This window comes from Delphinapterus leucas, chromosome 14, assembly GCF_059928025.1.
Source record: "Delphinapterus leucas isolate spDelLeu-1000000601 "Yukka" chromosome 14, BTC_Dleu_Yukka2, whole genome shotgun sequence".
Lineage (NCBI taxonomy): Eukaryota > Metazoa > Chordata > Mammalia > Artiodactyla > Monodontidae > Delphinapterus > Delphinapterus leucas.
Genome location: NC_143142.1, coordinates 85,319,064 through 85,343,753, shown reverse-complemented (window position 1 = coordinate 85,343,753; position 24,690 = coordinate 85,319,064). Strand labels below are relative to the sequence as shown.

General features: G+C 52.4%; 2 protein-coding genes across 5 annotated transcripts in view; both read right to left on the bottom strand.

Moving 5' to 3' along the window:
* Positions 1 to 4,003, bottom strand: part of CNDP1 (carnosine dipeptidase 1) — a 30,375-nt gene extending 26,372 nt beyond the window's left edge. Inside the window, exon 1 of the mRNA XM_030761991.2 lies at positions 3,946 to 4,003. Within this exon, the coding sequence (XP_030617851.2) occupies positions 3,946 to 3,969 (24 nt within the window). The 5' untranslated portion in view covers positions 3,970 to 4,003. The remainder of the gene's footprint in view (positions 1 to 3,945) is intronic.
* A 2,331-nt stretch (positions 4,004 to 6,334) lies between these two features.
* Positions 6,335 to 23,598, bottom strand: CNDP2 (carnosine dipeptidase 2). 4 transcript variants are annotated; one of them, XM_022560027.3, is made up of 12 exons: positions 22,443 to 23,598; positions 20,636 to 20,993; positions 19,395 to 19,538; positions 15,823 to 15,985; positions 13,628 to 13,716; positions 11,942 to 12,142; positions 11,626 to 11,710; positions 10,710 to 10,870; positions 8,754 to 8,918; positions 7,707 to 7,848; positions 7,349 to 7,496; positions 6,335 to 6,956 (listed from the first exon to the last, which is right to left on the bottom strand). In XM_022560027.3, the coding sequence occupies exons 2-12, from the start codon at positions 20,693 to 20,695 to the stop codon at positions 6,887 to 6,889; spliced, it is 1,428 nt and encodes a 475-aa protein (XP_022415735.1). In that variant the 5' UTR covers positions 20,696 to 20,993; positions 22,443 to 23,598; the 3' UTR covers positions 6,335 to 6,886. The 4 variants fall into 4 exon arrangements, with proteins under 4 accessions (XP_022415735.1, XP_089751453.1, XP_022415734.1 ...); XM_089895327.1 differs by lacking the exon at positions 22,443 to 23,598 and adding an exon at positions 22,050 to 22,425 and having other exon boundaries at positions 20,636 to 20,725; XM_022560026.3 differs by lacking the exon at positions 22,443 to 23,598 and adding an exon at positions 21,125 to 21,604.
* Positions 23,599 to 24,690: the final 1,092 nt, after the last annotated feature.

The window sequence follows — 24,690 nt, the reverse complement described above, 5'->3', positions numbered from 1 at the left end:
CCTTTTATCTCTGTGCTCCACTTCCTGGGTGAATTCCTCAGTCCTGCTGTCTGGCTCATTCATTCTCTCTTTGGCTGAGGCCAGCTGGCATTAACATCCTCTACTGAGTTACTGCAGTGACTAGTTTCCTTTTTCAGGGTTGCTAATTGGTTGTGTTTCCTATCCATCTGTTCTTGACTCATATGTGCCCACTTGTTTTATAATTTCTTTTCTTAGTCTTTCATTTATCTCTTGAAGATTTTAAATGTACTTTGTCTCCATTTTAAAGCATGTTCTACTGTTTGCATTTCAGTGGCAGTAAATTCACTTCCCAGTTAATTTTGTGGATTATCTTTTTCATTGTTAGTGTTTGCTCACCTACTACAGAATGTTGTATGTGACAAACAGTTCACCATTGCCTACCTCCTAGTTTTCACTAGATGTTAATTACTAAGGGTTAAGAATTCTAGTCTTATATGTAAGTGAAACTACTAGAAATAAAAAGGGTAAAGAAAAAATCTCTATATACAAAGTATGCAAGGATGCAAGATGTGATTTTGGTAAAAAAAATAGTAGTATAAGGTATGAAGATGTGTTTTTGTTAAGGGAAAAATTTTGTCTTAGTTTAGAGGTTATTTAATGGTTGTTTCATTTTTTTAAGGAGAATAAAGGACAAAAAAATAAATAGGTATAAAAAGTTGGAGAAGAGAGAGTAAGAAAAAAAATCTTACGTTGTGTGGTCAAGCTGGCTAAAGTTAAATGAATTTATGATAAGATTTTTGTTTTTTAAAGAAGGATTTTTAATATCAACAGTGTGCCTATGCAAAACTAGAATTCAACTTTCTTACTCTGTTAAAAGGACAAAGTTTTCTTGGATTATTGCAAAAGATTTTTCTTTACCTGTTGAATAATCTGCCTAGAAAACAAAGATTCTGCACTTATCAAAATAATTTCCTGTTGTTTTAATCAGCTCTTTGATTACTTAAGAAAACTGAGTCTTCTCAATATTAAAAGAACTGAAGTCTTTTTATAACTATGCAAATTTCTGAACATGCCTTTGAAATCTTTTAAGTCACTTTAGTTAGAGATAACTTAAAAAAAAAGAGATAACTAAGTATTGTTTCACAGTGACTTGTGATCACATTGAATCAAGTGTCTTAAACCTGTTGACATATTTGAGAACCTCCCAAAGTCAAATTTGAAATGAAGTCTTTTTGACCTAGAACCAACTTTGGGATTTTTCCAGAGGGCCCCCAGAAAATATCAAAGATTTGTTATCTCTCCTTATAAAAATAGTGATATGAAACTAATTAGGCTTATTTGATATGTTAAGTTACATGAGAAGCATTGTCAAATAAAAGTGATGTTTAACTTAGGTTATATTTGTATGGATATATGTTACTAATATAAGTATTTCAAAATTGCATAAAAATTCCTGGAAATTTGTCAGTGTCCTTACTGTCCATATAATCATCATAATTCCAATTTTTATCTTAAAACGTTGTATGCCTTAGAAATAATCAAATTTCCTTGTCCACTGAGTCATTTTTTTAAATGAACTCTCACCATATCTTTAACCATGGCTATTTAAAGTCTTTTGTCATTCACAAAGAGCTACAGCTTTATTCTGATCATTCTCTGAAAACATTTATAATCAGCTACAGGCAAGAAGCACCATGATGACATCACTTGAATTAATTTTGAGACCATGCCACTGGACTGAGCAAGGATTTCCAGAACTAACAGAAAAGCTGATGGATTCATAAAACTTCTAACCCAAGATTTAGCAAAACAAAAATCATTATATGGGACTGAATGAACTGATGAGAATTATTGCAATTTTTATGACTTTTTGTTTGAAATATTGCTAGTTCTTTAATGTTTTGTTTCCAGGTTTAAGGAAAACTTTTTTTCTCTTAAGCTATCTGTAACTTATAGTAATCTGATAAATTGTATCTTTGTAAACAGAATTGAAACATTTATGTTTTTCTCCCTCATACCTCCAGTACTTATAAACTCTGAGTGCTCTTATTTTCATGACACTGTAGTTCATATATGTATATATATACACATATATATGTGCAAATCCATAAGTTAAATAAGAATCTTTTCTCTGTATAACAGGACTAAATTGAAAACATTGGTTTATTACCAGGGTTTTGGTTGGGATGCCATATTTGAGAATGATAGGCATAGAATCAGATGTGAACAGTTTTAAGGAACTAAAGTTGACTTTACTGAGCCAATAAAGCCTCCTGAAAAGACAGCCTGGTGCCTCTGTTACAGAGTTCCTACTCTTACAGGTGAGTAAGAAAGGTCACTTTCTGGCAGACCCAGGAATCTTTAGGTATACTGGAGGCCTCAAGAAGAAGGGAATTCACCCAAATCTTGGTTATTGCAGGTGAAGTCTGATGGTGACACTTGGCTTGGCTTCCTGCCCTTGAGAAGCTTTTACAAGTCTAATCTGAGATTCCTTTTGAAAGTTCCAGTAAAGCGGACTTAAGAGCTGATATGATCAAACACTACTCTTGCAGCACTTCTGCAAATAATCAGGCCAAGTGTAATGAGACGAGACTCTTTACCAATTAGTCTTGCTGTGATTATATTTGATAGGAATGGAGGTGACTGTTGAGAGAACATTATGTTACAATAAAAAAAACTACAGTACATCCATTATCAGATCTAAGCCCTATTCGCTCTTTGAGGTTTTGTTATCTACTCGTAAACTGGACCCTGAACTCTGCTAGTTTCCTCCAATATCTGGCTACAACTCTTTAAACTAACGTTTCCAATTTTCCCCTACCCTGCTAACTTGGAGTCATTAAGAACTAAAGCTGCCCTTTTCCTGAAGCCCTACAAACTGGAGCTGATACAAACTACAGAGAAATCACCACGATGAGTCACGTATGGACAACCTGCTTGACTGCTGCTAGGTGGGCCACTCGGAAAGCTCACCAGAACGCCCAACACCATCCCAGAGTCATTCAAACTACAAACAAGGACATTTGTCAGAACTGCCCTCACTCCACCATCTAAAGATGCTTTGAGCCCAACAGCCAGAGCTTTTCTTGACTGACTGCCCTCTGGACTCAAAAACAGAATTTGTAGTTTGTTTTAATCATTAACCTTTATTTTTGTTTCCTTAGAAATGCTTCGTATTAAATAGCTCATTGCTTGCACCATAAAGAGCCCTAAATGAGATACAAGTAGATCACTGGTTGCTTAGGGATGGGGCAGGAATAGGAGAACAGGAAAGTAATTGCTAAGGAGTATTGGACTTCTTTTTGAGGTGATGAAAACATCCTAAAATAAACTGTGGTGATGGTCACATATATCTGTGAATATACTAAAAATTATTGAATTACATGCTTTAAAAATGCAGATTCCTAGACCTCCACCTCAAAACTATTCACACTAATGTTTTGGGGGGGGGCAGCAGGAGGCAAAGCAGAGTTCAGAGTTCAGTGAGGAAGGGCAGCGAACTGTATCTGGGTGTGTAGAGTTCTCCACATCACCCTCTAAGCGGTACTTGGACTTTTGCATTCAGCAGCTGGAAGTTGTGCTCTGTGGTTTTGATAAGAATATTGCTTTTCGTGGGAAGAAAAGATGAGTATGGAGAAGTGTGCTGTTGAACGTCTAGGTCACCCCACCTGCCTGGGCCTTGTGTCAGCACCCTGGACCCCAGCATTCACTGAGGGGAACTGGCTTCCGGGTACTGTGTAAGATGCTTGAAAATAATGCCATTTAATTATTTGTTGGAACATACAGCCACCCAAAGCGTGCCGATAAACTACTCCCAAATGCCGCGTCGCTCAGGCTGAGACAGGCAGCACCCGAGAACATGTCTAAGTGCAGGTGGGGATCCGCTCCGCAACCTGCCTCACAGGCATGGCACACGCACCGTTAGGCAAGCGCAAGGCTAGCACACTGCTCCCCTGGACCCTGAGCGGTGGAGGGTCTACTCACCATCCTTCCTACTATGGGATCCATTGGGCGGCAGTTCTGTGGTCTCAGCAATTCCCCAGGACCTCGAAGGAAAGTGGAAGAGGAGGTCTCACCAAGGCCCTCAGCTGGTCACATTAAACATCCCCCCACAAGGTGCCTGTCTGCGTCCTCCCCGTTCCCCCAGAGGGAAGACAAGGCTGGAATAGTGGACCTATTCACATTCGGAAAACAAAGCTGCTTCAGAGACATGTGTTCAACTCGCCAGCAGAGGGAGAGACAATGCGTATCGCATGCACAGACATGGGATGAGGCAGTGGCCCGGAAGTCATCTGATGTTACTGAAGGCCAGCGAGGCCAGCCCAGGCCGTGCGTGACAACCCAGGGGCTTTGCCTGGCATGCATGGAGGGTGTCACCTTTGGCAGGGAGCAGGTGCACGTGCCCAAGGCTGGCAGACCTAAGGGAGGCCACGTGAACACACGCTGTTACCTTTGGCAGGTGACACCTCGGCCCTGCGCTGGCACTGTGACCCTAGAACGCGTCAGCATGACAGGCTGGGTGTCAGTCTGCTCCGGCTGCCATAGTGAAGGGTGGCAGAACGGGCAGCTTAAACAACAGAAATCTATTGTCCCCTAGCTCTGGGCCGGGACGTCCAAGATCAAGACGTTGGCAGGGTTGGCTCCTCCCTAAGGGCGGGGGAAGAATCTCTGCCTGGCCTCTCTCCAAGGGCTGCAGGTAATCGTCCACGTTCCCTGTCTTGCAAACACATGGCCCAGCCTCTGCCTTCGCCTTCACGTGGCCCTCTCCCTGGGTACATTCCTGTCCACACGTCCCCCCTTCATGAGGACACCAGTCATACTGGACTAGGGCTCACCCACATGACCTCTGCAAAGACCCCATCTCCAAATCCGGTCCCACTCTGAGGTACTGGGGGTTAGGATTTTAATACGGATTTTGAGGGGATGCAATTCAACCACTAACAGGCTGAGTCTCCAAAGCACTTAGAGTGTGCTGGGGAGACCTTTCAAATCACCCCAGGCCTGGGAATCAGAGTTATCCCTGGGTGGGGTTAGTCCCTGGTCTCTCCCACATGAACGGCTGGGGCCATGGGACCAAATCCATCCAACCTCTGGGTCCCCGTCCACACTGTTGGCTCCCCAGTATGTCTTTCCTCTCCTGCAGCGATAGAAACGTCATCCACACGTTTCCTGCCTCTTGTGCAGTTAGGAGTGGCTGTGTGACTACCTGAGAAAGATGCGAACTCTGCATGGTGCCCAGAAGCGAGGAAGCCCGTCTTCCCCCATCCCTCCTTCCTACAGGCTGGGGCTGCAGGCTGGAGCAGAGGCCACGACCTTGACGTTGAAGCCGGGGAGCCCCGCCTGCCCGAGAAAACTGTCATCACCTTGAAGACTGTGTCGTCGCGGTCACAGCGGCCTCACTAATACATGGGGTTTAAGGATTCTGACAGGTCTACCACCCTTTCCTGATGCCGTGGCCAAAAAGCAAGAGCAAAGGAACTACGACTTTCCCTTGGTCGTGCGGAGACGCTCAGCTTTCCTTCAGGTCGGGACTCCTCTCAGCTCCTTCTCTTCTGGGTCAAGAACGCAGCCCAGTAAGCTCTCTTTTTCTAAATAAGACCAGGCAGGGTATTCTTGTTAGCGGTCAGCTTCCTGCCGTGGAGTAACACCATTCAGGGTCACAGTTGGGGAACGCCTCTCCTCCCACGGAACAGTGGGGTGAATGCATTTCACGAGCACCGAGTAAAGCTTCTGCCCCTAACTTGAAACTAGAGTTAAAGTGCACTGACCCTGAGCAGGTAGCGCCAAGGGCTCGGTCCCTGGAGGGCACAGGGTGACTGGTACCAGGCTGTTTTCCCGGACAAGCCTCCCCGAGGCCTAGCAGCATGAGTGGTGGGGATGGAGGTAAGGAGGCTGCAGCTCACAACACTGAGGACACTGTGGGTGACTCCAGGCACGAGGAGGACCCGGGCAGTGAAGGAGAGATCCAGGCGCCGAAAGCGTGGCTTCCACTCCAACCCGTTAAGTGTCAGGTGTGACAGGGCCCAACAAACAGCACCCCTGTCCCCCATGCCAGTCCCGGACTATGAGTCAGGAGGGTCAGCAAAGTAGACAAAACACAGACTTCACGATAAACAAGGGCCCGGTTCCTTCGGGGGAGTCTAGTGTGGCCTCCTCCCTCAGCTGGGCCGGGGAACTCTGCTCTTTAAACCAGTCTGATAGGCTCTTCTGTGGCTCGGCAGCACCAGGAGTGGGGACAGGAGAGCACGAGCGAGACGGGCACCGGCCTTCTGAGCCCGGCCCTCAACCCCGCCAGCCCGCACCGCATACCTCACCGTGCACAGGCACGGGGCTGCGCAGAGAAAGGCGCACAGGCAGCAGCTCCTCCAGAGGCTCAGTTTTTATTTTTTATTTAGCAACTCAGATTGAGATCAGATAACCCTCCCAGTAGGTTTAGGTTTTGAGGGATCGTAGTAAAGAGAAGATGTGGAACACCAGTAACAGTTAAGGTCTTGAGAAAAGGAGAGAATGTGCTCAAGACAGCAGCGGACAGAAAGGATGGCCCTCGAGGCACTAGGTGCCCGCGACTCAATGCTCCAGGTGTGTGCGGCCCTGGCTCTGGGGGCAGAGGTGGGACCAGGAAGCACCAAGGCCTCTCTTCAGCCCAGTAGACATCGACCAGAACGTTCTACAGAAGAACCTGTGCTTTTAGGCCTCGGCTATTTTCTGGAGACACCACTGAGAATTCAGCTGTCACCCAGGGTCGTTTACAAGCCCCCAGGACTGAACATTGATCGCTGCCGGGATAGGTTAACTCCATCCTGACATGTGGTCTCGTGTCCACTGCCGGATGCCTGGAGAATCTGACGAGAGGGAAAGGAGAGAGACGGGCTTCCGCGTTCCTGAGCGACGGGAAGGGCGCGAGGTGATGGGAGGAGGGCGGTGCTCAGTTCTTCAGCTGGGACACTTCGTACAGGTACGCAGCCAGCATCTTGGTGCCTTCAATATAGTTGTGCCTGACAGGGAGGAACAGTCACCACGCTGGCTGGTGTCCCGAGGGCCGGGCACACATGCTGCATTCTTCCCGGAAGCAGACGTCCCACCGTCCCGGCGTGCTGGCCCTGAGTGCTGCTTGCCTTGGTTCTCAAGTCCAGTCCGACTGCCCCACCAGGGACCATCCCTGGTCCTGGTCTAACGGAATGCACGGTTCTCACCTGGTACTTAGTGTGAAGGGCCTTACTGGACCACAGCTGCTCCCTGTCTGTCTGGATGCAAAGTCTCCACCTTGTGTCCTAACACCCAGGGCTCTGTGCTCTCCCCCTGCCCTCCAAGCAGGGCCTTTCTTTGCCTCAGTCCCTGACTGGCCCACCCCAGTCACCTCAAGACGGCCCCTCTTTTCTGCCCTCACCTGTTGAGCTTCTCATTCTGGGAGTGGGCTCCGTCATCTGCTGACCCCACGGGCAACAGCATGACATTCTTCCCCGTGGCCTCCTGAAATGTCAAAGTCACAGGGATACTGCCGCCTTCCCTGGTCAAGTCCGGCTCAACACCAAAAACTGAGGGAGAATGGAATAAAAGACACTGAGCTTTAGGGCTGCGAGGCCAGGGATCCGCCACAGATCTACTGGCCCGCAACCCCAAGTCCAGATCAGCAGCCCCGCTCTCAAGGTTGGAGATGGCACAGCCCAGCCCGCAGAGACGGAGCCAACACAGCCACACGCCCACGATCCACCAGCGCCTATCAGCCCCCAAAGAGGACGTCTGACCTGTCTTCAGGGCTCTTCTCCCAGCCAAGTAATGAGGGTGGTTGAAGTCGGATACCCAGGGCTTCCCACCGTGGCCCAGGTACACCTTGAACTTGTTGGGACTGTGCAGTTCAGCAAACTTCTTGGTCAAGTAGCTCGTAACCTGAAGCACGGGCAGGAGAGACAGTGTCTTACAAGCCTGGCCTCTGATCTAGTGCGGGGGGTGAGTCCACAGTCATCTACAACGGGTCTATAAGGGGTCTACAGTGAGTCTCATTTGCTGCTGCTAAACACTGACCTGCATAACTACGATAGCAGGAAAAGGGGCTTTATCATGAAACAAACGTCAGTTATTTAAGGTAAAAGGTAATGTTTTAATTTCAAGCAATTCACCCTTTACGTAGATATTCCCATATGATGTTAATATTTAAATCCCATATGACGTAACACTTAAATCAAGTTTAAAGAAAACGCCCCTTGACTTGCTTTACAAAAATGATTACGTCTAAAGCAAAAACACAGCCAGGTGCTGACCCAGGGTCACCTCATGATGAGAAAATCTCAGTCCTAGGCTTGGAGAGTGGCCCTCAGTTTCCCCTCCCAACAGGGAAGGTCTTGACTCCGTCTCTCCATGAAACCTTCCCAGGTGAGGACGAGGGACTGCTCCCCCGCAAGCCTGGCTGACTTTCAGATACCAGACGCTGCCCCACTCTGGATTCTCCCCCTCTGGACTCTTCCCCCTCTGCCGCTCACCAGGGACCAAAGGCCCGTGGACTCCCACCAGAACACATGCAGCCCAAAGTCAGCAACTGCCTTGAGCCTCTGGGTGAGGTCAGAGGTGAGATTTTAGCACGCCTCAGCAGTGACAGAGGCCACTCGCACAGGATGCCCTTTCATACAACCTTTACCTCTGATTAGCTCTGAACTGCTTATCCCAGCAATCGCTGAGCTGGCGAGAGCCAAGGACAGGGCTGCGCGGGCGGAGGCGCGCTCTCCTGCTGCCCAGAGCCCCGGCGGCAGGCGCTGCACGCACGGCACGCCCTCCCCGCGCCCCCGCGCCCCACGTGCCTGCTCGCTGACCACTTCAGGAGTCATGTCTGGCACGAGCCTGATGGAGAACTTGCCGACCACCTTGCGAGGAATCACGGTCTTGGCCCCCGACCCAGAGAAGGCACCTTCGATCCCGTGGAAGGAGAGGGACGGGTACCGCCATCTGTGCATCAGGACGTCTTTCTGCAGAAAAACGACAAAGTGGGTCGGAGATGGCACCGCCTGCTCATGGAGGAGCTCGGCCGGCCTGGGGTCCACACACCGTCAGGAAGGCAAGAGCGACCCGGCAGCCGCTACAACAGCCCCCCAAGTGGGGGCCCTGCGCGTCCAGGATGGCTGCAAGCACGTCCTCTCCGCGCCTCCCAGTGAGTCCGCACCACCTGGGTCAACAGAACTGACCACACAGGAGCCACAGTGTTCTGGCCGGCCAGACGCATATGAGGGCTGTTGCAGAGCCAGGGGCACCAGGAGGGGGAGGGAGGCATGACCCCGGTCATCCTAGGTCCTGGGCTTACAGGACACTGAGGGTGGGGCGAGCTGCCCGAGGAGGGCAAGCCAGGCCGTGCACCACGTCCTAGGCCAGTGCCCACGGACAAGCCCAGCAGTTTCTGCCGCGGGGACTGGCACAAGGCAGCCCCCCATCTCGCGTCTACTTGACACGGCCCCTCTCGTCCCAGCGGTGGCACGCGACGTATCAGGAGAGGACACGCCGCCGCCCGAACCCCTGGGCTTCCTCGGCGACTCAGCACGTAACTCTGGATGTGTCTGTGAACCAAAGAGCCCAGTGACAGCCGGAAGGAGCAGACACGGCCCTTAAGCAGGCACCTCACGCAAAGGCAAACGTTACCGGCAGGCAGCAGGCCAGGAGGAAATACAAATGTGTCCATAGCCCAACCTTCCCCAGACTCGTCCCTCCCCCGGGACTAGTCTCTCTTGGTCACGGCGTCAGGACCTAACCGACTACCGTCCACGAGGGACCCGTCTCGGCTCTGCCTGTGAAATCCTTACTCCGCTCGGTCCTCTCCGATGTGTCCTGAGCCTGAGGGGTCCCAAGTCCTGCCTCCCCGTCCCCCCAGCGCCCCCTGCAGCCTCACGGCCCCCCAGCCCCAGTGCCTCAGCTCCTCTGCTGCCACACCCCCTGTCCACAGTCTGTCCCCAGCGAGGTCTCATCAGCGCGTCCCTCTAGTCACACCGCCGTCTTCCAGGACAGCGCATGAGCTCCTCGGCAGATCAGAGGCCTTTCCGTCAGGCATCTTCACTCCTAACCCCGGGCCTCACTGGCCGCCCACGAGCGGGACAGCTGAGCCCGCTCAGCCCCGCCTGTCTCCTGCAGGCCCCGTGGCACTCCTGTCTAAGGAGGCCTCCCCCCTGCCCCCAGGCGCCAGACCACCCCACCGTGGTTTCCGCACATCCCCTAAGCTTCTCTGCCCATCTGTCACCTGGAGAGGTGACACTCAAGGGCCAAGCCCGGTTGTGCCCCTCCTGCCTGCCCAGGGCCTGCCGCTGCGGCTCAATGAAAGCTTAGTTAACCACGTGAACTTACGTTCACACCTTAGAAACCAGGAACTAAGCTAATTAAGAGAAAAGTCACGACATGATTTTCTCCTGACAGTTAAGTAAACGTTTTGTGCAAATGGTTTCCACCTCAGCACCCAGCTCCATCAGGAACAGCTTAAATCACCTCTGGGCCAGGTGGTAAAGCGACTCCCCGCGCGTGCAAATGAGGAAAAGCCCCCGCCTCTCTGCAGACGTGCCCCAGCTCCGAGCTCTCCACAGTCGACATCTGACACGTTAAAGAGCTCCCAGCTCTTTATGCAGCCTCTATATGCAGCCTTCCGGCACCTGCACCGTCCGGCTGCTCCCGTGCCCGGGGTGCGCCCGAGTCCGCCCAGCCCTCAGCCTCCTCCCCGGGGCCCCAGGACCGGGGACGCTGCCAGCCCGGTGGGGGCAGGCCTCGCGGCGCCCGGGCAGCACCTTGCAGTCATGCAGCAGGGTCTCTGTCCCCACATCCCGGGCGTACTCCTCCAGGTCGAAGTCGATCTTGTCGTAGAGCTCCAGCTCCTCGTCTGTCACGGAGGCCACCGCCTCACTGATGCCGGGGACGAGGATCCTCCCCTTCTGGTCCATCAAGGAGCCTGGAGGAGCGAAGAGGATGGGCACTCGGCGTGCACGCACTTCTTAAGCTGTTTTGTTACCGTAACAACCCAGGGAGGAGAGCGGGGTCACCTTCCGTGTAAGATAAAGGGATGGAGACATGGAAGGTAGGTGAGCCGTCCACGGTCGCGGAGCAGGATACACACGGAGCAAACGGGCTCCTGCAGGCCCGCCCTGAAAACCACTCCTCTGTCCATCATGTCCTGTTTAAGGCACGTCCCACGAGAAACTACCTGCTCCCACGCTGAGGACGGAAAACCGAGTAGGGCAGGGTAGACTCCAGTCCCAGAAAAGTCGACTCCATGCAGGGCAGCCGCCGCCCGCCAGGGAAGGAAACAGGACTGAGCACACGGCGGGCCGAGGCCGTGCGCCGGGGGGACACCGGGCAAGGCAGCCGTGGCCTCGCTCTCAAAAGGGCTGAGTGCACAGGAGGCCGCTGCGGCCAGTCACAGTGTCAACTAGACTGAGGCAGATGACCTCCAGGGACGTAAGACACAACGGCGTCCAGAGGAAGGACGGCCGTGATGCCAGGTGACAGGGCAGGCGGGGTGCCCGAGTCGGGCCACGGAGACGACGTGGGGGAGAGGGGAGGCAGAAATGAAGCATGGGGGTCTTTTAAAGGGAACAGTCAGTCGGGGGCGGGGGAGGGAGGGACAGAAGGCATGAAGCAGCCTGGAAGCAGTGCCCACACCAACCTCCTGCCCAACTGCCACGCAGTGACGGAGCCCACGCTCACCCATCAGCATGATGAGGTCGGTCATGGCCTCGTGCACCGAGCCGCCGTACACGCCGGAGTGCAGGTCCCTGTTGCTGCATTCCACCTGCGGACACACGGCCACCCTGCTTGGCTGCTCACGGGAGCCCGTTCTTACCACGCGACAGTAAAGTGAGCAAAGAACATTCACACGACCATTTTCGAAATCAAAATGTGCTCCCTCAGCAAGCAAAGCAAGGTGCTTCCTAAATGCCAGAACTCTGGAAACGCCAACCACAGGAGAAAGCGTGGGCACCCAGAGCCCTCCCAGCTGCTCCCTGCACGACTCGGCACAGACCTCGATGAAGAAGTAGCAGATGCCCCGGAGCCCGTAGGTGATGCAGGGCTTGTTCTTCCCCAGCCAGTAGTTGTCGGAGATGCAGACGTAGTCCACATCCTTAAAGAACGCGTCCTTCTGGGCAAAGATCAGCGCGTCCAGGCCTTCGGAGCCAGACTCCTCCATGCCCTCCAGACAGAAGCGGACGTTGACGGGGACTTCCTGGGCAGGAGACCGGTGAAGGAAGGCACTCAGCACGCACGGACTTAGAAGCAACAGCCAGGGAGCCACCCAATGTTGTGAAGTCACGAATTTCAAATAACCGACTTCCTCCAGACCCACCACTGCGCAGGCTGTGTGTGGCCCACACAGACCCTCAGTACCCAGGCACTGGGCCACCAGGGGACAAGCGTGGCTTCGGCCGGTCACCCTTAGAAGGACTCCTTCCAAGGAGCTCCCAGCCTGACCACATGTGCCACTCGTCGGGGTCTCTGCGCTCACCCAGCGCGAATCTGCGTCTCCAGCAAAGCTGAGCCGCTCCCTCTAAAACAAAGGCCACGACACAGACAGCCAGAGCCTTCATCTGCGTGGCCACCAGCAGCGCATGCAAGAACGAGAGAGCGCTTCCCCCAGTTCAGAAGGCGCTCCACGCACTGCAGGCCCTTTTCCTCCAGAGCTGACAGTGACCCTAAGATGCCACCTGGCTCCTGCTCGGTGGCCTTCCAGGTCTCCCCAAGGCTGTGCTGTGAGGCACGTGGCCCTTCCACAGGAGAGAACGTGAAGCCACACCTGAGCGAGGCGATGCCAAAGGCCACGGAAGGCTGGGCCTGTACGGACTCATGTCTGCGGGGTCCTAGCTCAGAGCTGCCCCCACACAGTGCTGCTCACCACACGCACCGCCCCCCGGCCACTCCAGTGGAACAGGGGTGAGGGGAGGTGCGCTGGGCAGCTCTGCCCTGCACACGGCCACCCCTCTGCTTGGCCACGCGCTGATCCCAGGGGCCCTGGAGGAGAGGGGCCTTCCCAGCCCGAGCCCAGCTCCCTCGAACCCTTTTCAGATCTACCACCCCACGTCCCGACAAAAATGCTTGTCTCATCATTCTTATCGCAACACAAGATAAAAGCAAGATGCAGAAACTGCCTATACGTTATGATCACAATTAGATTAAAAAGAATTCTTGAAAAGATTGGTCAGTAACAAAATATTAAGTCTCTGAGGCCTGGATTCTAGGCACCTCTTTTTTCTCTCTACTTTTCTGTATTTTACAAACTTTCAACAAGGAGCAGATGTTTCTCTTAAGGAAATATATTTTTAAAAATCAAATTTACTTTTAGGAGGATAAAAACCACACAGAGAAAGTAAGGGTTTGTCGGCTAGCGCAGGGCCTGGGTCATGCCCTGGCAAGCACCCACTTCCCAGGCGCGGTCAGAGCCCAGAACTCTCACCTGCCTGGGTCCCTGCTGAGTCACCAACAGGGTGACCTTGGGACAACTGTAAAACCAATGCACCTTTAATGTTTCCTCAAACTGGAAAACAACCTATAAACTGGAAGATGACCCAGCTGTGCTAATACAGTTTGGCGGGGGAAGCCTGCTGTCTCCTGGCCCGTGCTCTTTGATCTTTACGGGCTGTTCTGGGAACAGAAAGTCCCACTCTGCACCCCCAGGTGGAGCAGGTGAATCGGGCACTAGATGTGGGCAGCGTACCTGACACGTTTTCTGGAAGGCTTCCAGGGCGTTCATCCAGCCGGCCACTGGCCCCTTATCATCGGTGGCTCCTCTCCCGTACAGTTTGCCTGGAACAGCAACCAGCAAGTTCCTCAGGTGATGGTCGCAGCGCACAGAAAGGAGCATCTCTCAGTGAACATGTGACGACGTCCCAGCGCGACCCCACGCAGCCGTCCTAAGCCTCTTCCTCGTGTCAGAAGCCCCTTTCCATTCTATCAGAAGGCCCGAGTCTCCACCCAACACGATTGTTAGGATCTTCCAGAGAACTCGCCCAATCTAAGAGCAGCGCGGGAGTGCAGCCAAGGTCCCCGCCACCTCAGGGCACGGGCTGCAAACCCAGCTCCGCGGGACCACTGCCACTTGGCTAGTGTGTTAAAATCCAGTCCACAGCCAGCCAGCAGCAGCGGGTGAGGGAAACCTGGCTGGATGCAGGTGCACCGACCAAGGAGAACCACAGTCTCACCCACACCACAGCCCAGTTTGATGAAGAACAGGACTGACGTTCGTCACGTACCTCTCTAGGTTATCACTAAAGGACAGGATGTTGCCCCTCCCCAGTGTGACCAGTCACCTCCCCTCTGCACAGCCACCTCTGGGACCCCCGTACAAAGGCGGGTGTCTGGGCTAGGCGTTGGCCACCTTGAAGGACACGAGGGAAACAAGCCCAGACCCCCCTCCCGGACCGGACGCAGCGTAAGGCCCGAGGGAGGCCAGAACCCCGGGCGCCGCGTGCTCAGGGGGCCCCTCCCGGCCTCAGTCTGTCCCGGTCGGTCGGTCCTCTGTTCTCCTCACCCTTAGCCTGTTTTCAACGTTCCGCAGGTCAACCTGACCCGCCCCAAAGCGGGCGTGTGGGGCTTAAAGCCATCACTGCCTTGGGGATTTCTTTTTTAAACTAAATCTGCCTTTCACAAAAGCTAAAGAGCTCTTCTAAGACACATCCTCATCCCTGTGGCAAACACTGACCAAGCGACCCCAGGGAGCGGGGCTGTGCGGGCCGAGGCGGACAGAGGCCGAGAGCGCCCACTCCCGGCCCGACACGCCAGCAGCCGTGTGGGGGCAGCTTCTCCGGGCTACGGGGCGCTCCAGGTTCTTCCATCCTGCGTGTCTGCGTGTCTGTCTGGGGGTGGGCTGTCAGGGAGGGGCTGAGCAGTAGGAGACCAGGGCTGGCACAGGAGGAGGTGCAATGAGGGGAGAGAAGATGGGGCCCACTGGGTCCCCCAAGAGGCACCGCTGTGGGGCAGGGCGGGAGGTGGTGCAGGACCCGCCTCCACAGGCCAGGGGAGGGCCTTGCAAGGGGAAGAGAAGGGGCGGGACGAGGATGACCTCCGGGGGGTCCTGGTGCAGAGGGGAGGGGAGGAGGGGCGTCGCTGGGAGAGAGGAGAGGGGATGAGAGGAAGGGCGGGGGCCCAGGCCCTGGACTGAGGACACGTTAGCAAGCGCACCCTGAGGACCGCTGTGCACAGCAATGACGTGACTGTCCCTGAGCTGGGGAAGCTCCAACAGAAACTCAGCGTGTCCCGCAAGAAAGGCTTTACTTAAAGATGGTCTGGACCCGGCCCAAGGGGATGAGGCACAAACGAAGGGGCTGCTCCATGTGGCGAAAGGCTGCATCCAGTGCGGAAACGTGAAGGTTCAGTGAGGAAGGCAGGAGGAGCCTTTACCTGGGGCAGGTTGGGGGGCAGCAAGAAGAGGGGCCAGTGCGGGGGGCCGTGAAGAGGTGCGCGAGGTGCCCACAGGGCCCAGCCCAGGAGCCCTCAATGGCTTCGCTGAGCCATCACTGCCATCCTCACCAGGGCAGCAGGCATTGGGGAAAGGCCGACGCTTCCCTAAACCCTGACGGGAGCTGCTAAAATGTGCCACGGAAGCAGCTACGAATCGGATCAGATTTGGATCCCAGGTTTTGGGAGGCTGCACCGCCTCAATTCAGATCGGGCTTCCTGGGAAAGTGTCAGCAGGAGAGGGAAGCCCAGCAGGCCCAAGGCCCCAGAGACCTGGTTCCACAAAGAAAGGAAGGCTTTTGGAGGTTTCAAGGATGGATGCACATGCATGAGGCTTCCAGAACCCAATTTCTAGATCGTGTACAAACAGCCAGCTCTGGAAAGACAACCCAGAGGCCACGGGTGTACCTCCTAAGCAAATGCCACAAGTCCTCTTCCTCGGGGAAGCGTCCCTACCGTCTCGCTCCACCAAGGTGAAGGGCTCGCTGTCCCAGCCGTCCTCCAGGGCTGCCGGCTGCACGTCCAGATGTCCATAAATGCACACCGTTTTCTTCTGCGGGTCGGAGCCCAGTGTGCCGAGTAAAATGGGCGGAAGTGGTATCTCCGAGCCATCAGGGAGCTGGGGGAGGAGAGGAGGCCGTGGAGGACAGGCTTTGTTTGAAGAGGGTGGTGTTGACAGCAGATGTTATCAACGTGCCCTGGACAATCTTATGTGTCCTCATCAACTACTTCTATTGCAGAGCTCAAGATCATACTGTTCAACCGAGTCATTAATTAACAAGAATACACTTTCCCATAATCCGGAGCACAGAGACTGGACTACGGCCATACCACCCCGAACGCGCCCCATCTCATCAGAGCACAGAGAGTGAATTACGTTTACCAACTGCAGGTGGCTTGGTCAATTTTTAAGGTTGATTTTCAAAAAAAACTTTTATGTAACAAAACATATTACAAAGGCTGAGTTTGGGATGCAGCTTAGTTCATTATTTTCTAAAATAATGTATAAAAACTACTGTAATCTTAAAGCAGAAGATACACTTTGAAGTTTTTTATGTAAATTACAATCATGCACAGAAAGGGCCGTAGACCAGGGTATGAGGAACTGCAATTTGCAGTAGGCCACACTGCATCAAGCCGCAGTAGCTGGGACTCCTTCTGAGCCTTCTCCCAAAGGCCGTAGCCTCCCAGTCCCCTAAGAACGGGGTACAGATATTAATCACAGGATTCCCTCCTCATCTAGGGGAGAAATGCAGGTGTACGAAGGCAAGTCAGTGCCAAGCCCCACATCAAACTCCGGTCCCTTCCAACACTCACATCAGCTGGGCGTCTGCACCTTTCATGGTAAACCACGGCCCACTAAAGGCCCTGCAAAATATCCGGCACCCCATCCTCCTCGCCCTTCCTGCAGTCCAAGAGGACAACCCGAGGTCCTTTACAAAGTGCCACCAACGGCAGGGAGGGTGAAAGGAGCACGTCCTGAGTTTCAACTGCAAGAGCGAGGATGAGTCACAGAGGAGCCATCACACACCTGGGTGTCAGGCTAGTTATTAGAAAACGCTCTGAAAACATACGTAACTAAACAGAACACACAAACCTAACTGGTAATGAAACTATGGTAACGACTTACAATTAAGAGGTAAAATGAGCAGCATCTAAAACCGACAAGCAAATCAGTACAAAGCTGGTGATGGGCCGGTATAAGTGTCCTTCTCCAAACTCCCAGGGGCACTAAGCACCTCTACGTGTCCGCGCACGCATCAGGGAACGTTCCAGGCCGCCAAGTGCTCTCAGGATACAGGATCTGTCTTTCCAGTACACCCGACTCATAAATGCCAACTTAAGTAACTGCTGCTGACCCTGCAGCTGCCCATGCGCAATCCTGGACTCCACCTCGCCACACATGCATGCGAGCTGCCCTGGGGCTGTGTCCTCGCGAGGACGGCCTGTAGCCACCAGGGCAAAGAACCGTGGTCGAAACCAAATGCCCTGACCTGGTCACACAAGACACAGAGCGCTGCGGTCCCAGCTGGCCCTTAGCTCGCCTCATAGGAAAGTGATTTTTAAACAACAGACTTTCTCTAAATAAATCTCTGCTCCAGGCAGCTCCTCCGAAACACTTCAGCATTTTCTAAGAAGCCACCTGGGCCCAAAGATATTCATGCCGCAAATTGCAAATCTCTCTCTGGGCTTCCCCACTTACTCAGATGTCACAGGACAAGGCCTGGGCGAGGGACACAGTGATGTGTTTACAGGGAGAACGCGCTGTCCTCTCCCAGCACCTGTCTAGGCACAAGTCTGTGACACGGGGTCCTCGTGTCTCCCTCCTTTCCACCCATTCTAACAGCCACCACACGAGTCCAGCTCCCAACCCCTGACCCACTGCACCGGCGCCGGGGGCTCTTCCGTCACTGCTCTGCTCACGAGCCATGACTGTCCCGTTTGCTGAGCTCCTCTGTCTGGCGCTTGGGCCCTCAGGGACGGGGCCCGCCACCGCCCGGGGCAGCGCTGGGCTGCAGGCAGGCCGGACGTGACGGCTCCTGCACCGACCCTGGCAGGGAGGCCCCAAGAGCCCCAAATCAGCCCTCCCACCATCACACTGGCCCTTGAGCCTTGCCCAGCAGGGACCAGGCTCCCAACATCATCTCTCTTCCGTGAGCCTGAAGGTACCCCAGCTTCTGCGCGTTCAAGTGCTGACAGCCACCCCACACCTGCCCCAAGCCACCACCACCTCCAGAAAAGGGCAACACCGCTGCCAGATGAACTGATGGGCAGAGGGGACCACACGCGCTATGGCTGCGCCCCACGAGGACCTCGGCAGAGCTTCTCTAACAATGATGAAAGCTGCCAACTCCTTCCCTGATAAAAGTAGGCATCATGGAACTCAAATAGTGTGGCAGTCATTTAGTCTTTCATGGAAGGTCCTTTCTGAAGAACCGCACTGTTACATCCGTGTTAAACAAAATAGATCCATATATTTTACCAAAACAACTCTTAAAAATTATTTGCCACCTAGATTTTTTTTTAATGTATTAGGAAAAAAGGAAGAGGAAGCAAGTCAAGCATGCTCCTAACAGAAACTAACTCAAAGAAACTTGGTTTAGCCTCTCATGAGTGGGCAAAGTGCCAGGAAGCTCTAATGTGTCTTAAGTAATCTTCAGTTAACTATTAAGTCTGTGGTCAGAAGAAATCTCACACAAACAACACTGGACTGGGAATCGGAAGGCCCAGATGTTAACCTCCTTTGCCATGGGCCTTTTATTGGTTCCCAGGGAGACAGAGCCCACCTGGGCCTCTGGGTCCTTCCATTTATGAAAAGAGCTGAGTGTCCATATCTGAAATCCCAGGATATGGTTTCAACGGACACATAAATCATCAGGCAAGAGAACCAAGATAAACCAAACCTAGTTACCACTGCAACACAAAAGAGCGTTGCAAACTTTGAAAATGCATGCCATGAGACATGTAATTAACACGGGACTGAAATCATCTGAAAGGAAAACAGTGGAATAATGCACCATAAAGTGAGACTGTTCATTCAAGTTAGAATCTGTCAGAATCCTGCATTAAAATGCAACTGAGCCCCAAGTCCCACACATAAAGTAGCCCTTTTCCAGGAACCAAGTCATGAAAAGTGCTGTTTCTACCAACAGGGGACACAGTGGGTGTGAGTGGGAGTCTCCATTAGTTTTGCATCTGATTGGCAAAGAGCAACTTCCTGGTCTGAAGGCTGACTGACTTCTGGGAAGGAATGTCAGTTCGCCTCAGAATGGCCATTATGTTAACTTCTGCTTAGATAACACTCAACAGTTCTCCTCCCTGGAGAACAGTGATGAGTATCACAAATCTCTCTCTAATCCAGCTCAAGAAATCACACAGTTTAGCATCCAAATCAGGCCTTCTTTGTTTGTTTGAAAGACCAGCAGGTTATCTGAAGCGAAGACGTGTAAGAACTAGCCTAGTCCTATCAACTCCTCAGTAAACCTGCTTGCTGTGGCTCTGCAGCGCGGAGAGTGCCGGCCACCTACCTTCTGGTTCCCAATGTCCACCAGCTCCACGGAGCCCCCCAGCTGCTTGATGTCGGCAGCGGCGACCTCCATCATCCTCCTGATCTCACCTCTCTTCTCCGGCCACGCAGACACGCTCTGGATGGCCACCCATTCCGCAAGCTTCTGTTTGTGGATAATAAGCAAATGGGATTCTGAAAAGGTGCTCCTTGAGGAAGGAAAGTACTCACAAGTGTGCCACTGTCAGGCCCACAGAGGTCACTTGCTACCTGCGGCCACTCCATTTGGAACATGCTGCCCAGACACAGAAGAAGAGCTCCATGGCATCTGCTTTTTGCTTAAGATATAAAGGGACTGCCTGTACTGACACTACACCAAGAACTATACAGCATGACAGGAAAATCGTTAACCATTAAGCGTGACGTGAGTGTAACATGTACAAAGTTCCACAAACACGTTTATATCTGCATCTGACAAAATTACAACTGAAAGATACAGAAAATACCCAATATTTTCAGAGTCCAAGTTGGCTTATTTATCATCCTGACGATGGCCAAGTTCTCCAAAATATAAGTTTTGGAATGAGAACTCGAAAGATTTCACCTGAAATATGTCTACCAAGGGCGATTTTAACGTATGATTCTTTAAGTTAACATCAAGAAACAGATTAATGCATAACATTACCAAATCATTTAAAACATGCTAAATGTAAAATAGTTCTTTATATCTATCACAAGAATAAACAAAAATCTTCAATTAGCTTTGCCATTTCTAGAAACATGTATTAAGAGTTTCTGTCAAAAGCCAACTTATATACTGTAATGAGAAAGCAGAGGAAAAGACCTCTAGACAATACACATTTTTCAGTTACTTTTTATTTTTTTTTTTTAGTTACTTTTTTTTGTGGTTAGAACACTTAAGATCTACTCAAGTACACGATACAGTATTGCTGACTATAATCACCATGCAGTACACTGGATCCCCGGAACTTACCCATCTTGTAACGGAGGTTTGTACCCTTTGGCCAACACCTCCCCAGTTCCCCACCCCCCGACAACCACCGTTCGACTCTCCACTTCCCTGAGCGCAACTTTTTCAGATTCCACACGTGAGATCACACTAGCGTTGGTCTTTCTCCATCTAGACAGTATTTTTAACACTTGATTAGAACAGCATAATTCATGTTAGCTTCTTGAAAGTTTCTCTGGGTGCCATGGAATTAAACTGAACTTGAACGCTCACTAGAATAAACATTCCCTTACCTTAACGTAGCGATCCTGATTCTCATCAACGTACTTAAACAGGGCAGTGAGGGCCGACATCTTTCAACCAGACCGCAGACCTTGGAGATTCTTGGAAGGAAGAAGAATCTGTCAGTGCTGCCTCGAGACAGGGTCCAACTGATCAACAGGCCTGGAGGCACTTGTGCAGGATCATAAACTGTACTCCACCCCCCGACCAGCACTGGATGCAGTCGTCACGAGAACTCCAGCAAGTGACCTCGGCAGATACAGTGGTTCTGGAAAGCAGTCAGAGGCTCAGGCTGATCTCCATTCTTTTTTCAGAAGGAAAAGGTACACAGAATTGTGTGTCCAAATGGAAGGTAATCGAAGGAAGGACCTGAGTTGAAGACAATCTGATATAAGTTAAAAGCAGGTACTCCCCAGGAGCACTGACATACCGGCATTTTAAAACGTTTCTTAAAATTTAATTTTACTCTCTTAAAGCCCACAACTTCCCCTTACTATTACCACAGAGGAAATAATCACTCCAAGGCTCCCAGCAAAAATGTCACATCTTGTCTCTCTGCCACAAACCAACAACACAGCAAACAAAGCCCGAGGAGAGGGTCGTAATTCAGCTTAAGGAAACTGACAGCCTGGGCCCAGAAACAGCCAAGACAACGTACGAAACTCCACTAGGGCCCGATTAAGATTAAAGAAACTTCCAGCCTCCCAGCTGCATTTTCTAACATCCAGTTTCTGCTCTGTGCGACCCAACACGTCCTGCTCCACCTTACAAATACAGGGGAAAAGAAATCATGTGACCCATCATCTGTTTTGTTTGTTTGGCCGTGTCTCAAGGCATGCAGGATCCTATTGATAGTTCCCCAACTAGGGACTGAGCCCATGCCCACTGCAGTGGAAGCTCGGAGTCCCAACCACTGGACCGCCAGGGAAGTCCTGACTCATCTTTAAAACCTGGAATCAATACGAAGCACAGAAAATCCTGGAATTGGCACCTTCAAAATTGGTTCTCCCCCCTTCCTCCAACTGACAACTCAGGTTCCATCACGTGGCAAGACTCAAACCTCAGCAGTGACAGGAAGAAAGTGCTCAGGGACAGGGAGCAAACTCAGCACCACAGTGACAGGAAGTATTTCAGAACTGCAGCTGCAGAGTCACAAGACCCTACTACATCTCTGTAGTTACGGAGCAGGACGCCAGAAAAGCGCCCGCATGTGGACACACTGGAGTTAAAGAGCATCTTTTTCTTGGTGTAGGATTCTGAAGTGACTTCTAAAGACAGGAGAGACTTTATCCACTGAGACATGAAGCCTGGCAACAGATCGAGGAAGTGCAGTGTGAGTTCAGTAAGGTCAATCCTCTTCCCACACCCATAAAAGAGCATACAAACCTTCCAGCCAACTCAGAGGGTTTCAGCTGAGGCTCTTACCTCAAAGACAGGGATCCCTGAATGCAGAGGCACAGCATACAAGTCAAAGTTTTCAATCACAAAAGAAACCCTATTTAGCAGGACAACATGCTACATCAGGTACTTTTCATTTGAGTTTCTGGTCATTAAATGCCACAAATCCCACACTCACTGTGATATATTCTCATTAATATTATGTTCTTTGAGGCCCAACTAACCAATGGCCTTACAGCAAAAGTCAAAGATTCAACTATCTAAGCTGCACCTTTTATCAAAGGAGAGTAAACAGAGACCGAGACCGACTGTTCAGCTCTGCAGGCCGCCTCACCAAGGCTGGAGAAAAAGCACCTGCTCCTCTGAACTGCTAACCCAGTCAGAGAGGTCAGGCCAGGTCCATTTCTCCTTCCCACTCACAGTTCTGGTTATTCCCGTTTCACCACCACTTCTTTTTTTTTTTCTTGCGGTACGCGGGCCTCTCACTGCTGTGGCCTCTCCCGTTGCGGAGCACAGGCTCCGGACGCGCAGGCTCAGCGGCCATGGCTCACGGGCCCAGCCGCTCCGCGGCATGTGGGATTTTCCTGGACTGGGGCACGAACCCGCGTCCCCTGCATCGGCAGGCGGACTCTCAACCACTGCGTCACCAGGGAAGCCCACCACCACTTCTTTTATATGCCCTGGTGAACTCCATTTATTAGGGTGAAAGCACTGAGCTGGAGTGAGCAAAAGCAAATATTTGCCTTCTCGAAAGAAATGCCAGCCTCACTCTCCTCTTGGAATCTAAGGTTCTGGGGAGTAACATGACTTCAACAGTGAAACTAGTGTGAGAGGAAGAAGTGATACGGTAGCACCTGGAACCACCTAGCAATGCCTACGGATGATTCTCCCTGTTCTGAGTGTCCCCATCCTGTCCAGCACTGATTCAAGGCACATGGTACCCTAAACAAACGCCTGAATCATGGCTTCAAATCTGTGTAAAACCACTGAAACAGCTGTGGAGACGTCTGGTTTGCCCAATCTAGACCTTCAATCCAAACGTACAGTTCTACAGAATTACTTCTCGCCACCCCTCCCTGCAAACTCCAGGGACGACAAAGGCATGAATAAAACCTGCACCAGATCACTGAGCCAGCACTAGGATCCCGTGTCGGCGGCGCGGGCGGCTCGCAGGCCCTGCCCGCGAGGCCCAGGGTCTCAAGGACTCGGTGCAGGCCGAACCGGGACCAGGCATCACTCCACTTGACAGGTGAGAAAACGGAGGCTGCCTGAGAGCTGCCAGCTGCAAACTCCCAGCCTTAAATGTGGGCGGGGTCTAGAGACCCCTGACCCCGGGCCTCTGACCCCCCCCCCCGGGCTCTGGCCGTCCCGCGACACCAAATTCAGGCTTCCGCCAAGGGCTCTGCTGAAAAAGACAGGCTTTAGTTTTCTGCGGGCCTCGCCGAGGGAGGGTCGAAAGACCGGCACGCGCGCGTCCTCCCCGCAGCCCCAGAGCCCGGACCCCCAAGCGGGCCTTTTGACCCGACACCCTCTTCTCCCGTCAGGCTGGCCACACGCGAAGAGGGCCTGTGTCCTCGGCCCCACAGCCGCGCCCAGCCTCCCCTGCTCCCCCGGAGGCGGCCCGGGGCCCCACGCTCCCGGCCTCCGCCCCGCTGCCGCCGCCCTCAAGGGCCTCCCCGCCTAGCGGTCCGTGACAACACCTCACCAGCCCGCCGCTGCCGCCTCGCCGCTTCCGTACCACGTGCCCCGGTCACGCCCCCGGCGAGGGCCCGCCCCGCCCACCAATCCCCGCCCTTGTCCGGAGAGCTGGCGTCGCCCCGCCCCCGCCGCCGTGCCGTCCACCAATCGCGGGCCTTTCTGGAGACGGCGTCGCCCCGCCCCCACGGTCGCCCCGCCCCTCCACTGAGAGGTACGGGGGCGGGGCGGACGGGGGCGGGGCGGGGGAGCGGGGCGGACGGGGGCGGGCTGAGACCCAGGGAGGCGGGGCTCCGAAGCACCTGCCTGGGCGGCGACATCCTTCCGTCCACCGCCTAGTGCTTTCAAGGTGAGGTCCGAGAAGAGGTCTTTAGTGCAAGGTGGTCCGAAGTGGGGGCGCCCACACACACCCCAAACCCTCCCGCCGAAAGCTCCCGTCCCCGCAGGCTCCTGAGGGGCGCGCGTTGCAATTTCACATACCTTTGGCACTTCGCTCGCCAAGCCTTCACCAGTACCATTGCTGAGAGGGGGAAATATTTTAGTATTTAGTCTTCCAATAATCCTAGGAATTAATGAAGAAAGTAGACCCACCATTCAGCATCTACTACTTCTCTTTTTAACCCTTACAAGGATCCTTGGGGGTACGATTATCTCCGTTAGAGTATTCCCCCAAAATTTGGCAAAACTTTTACCCCTCCCACATTCTTTGTTGTTTTAATAACAAGTTTAATAGTTGCAAGGGATGTAGTTTCCCACACCCTGTAAATATTTTGAAAGAAACTATTTTGAAATAAATTTTTACATGGTTTGTTTTTCCTTCGAAATTCTATTTCCATCCATATCCCTCACAGAATTTTGTCAAATTATAACACGTTTATACTTGAGAGTCTTTTATTGGTGATACTATCATACTTCTCTGCAACAGAATATGTATAAAAATTTAAATTAGTATTTACTTTACTATAGCTAGAAA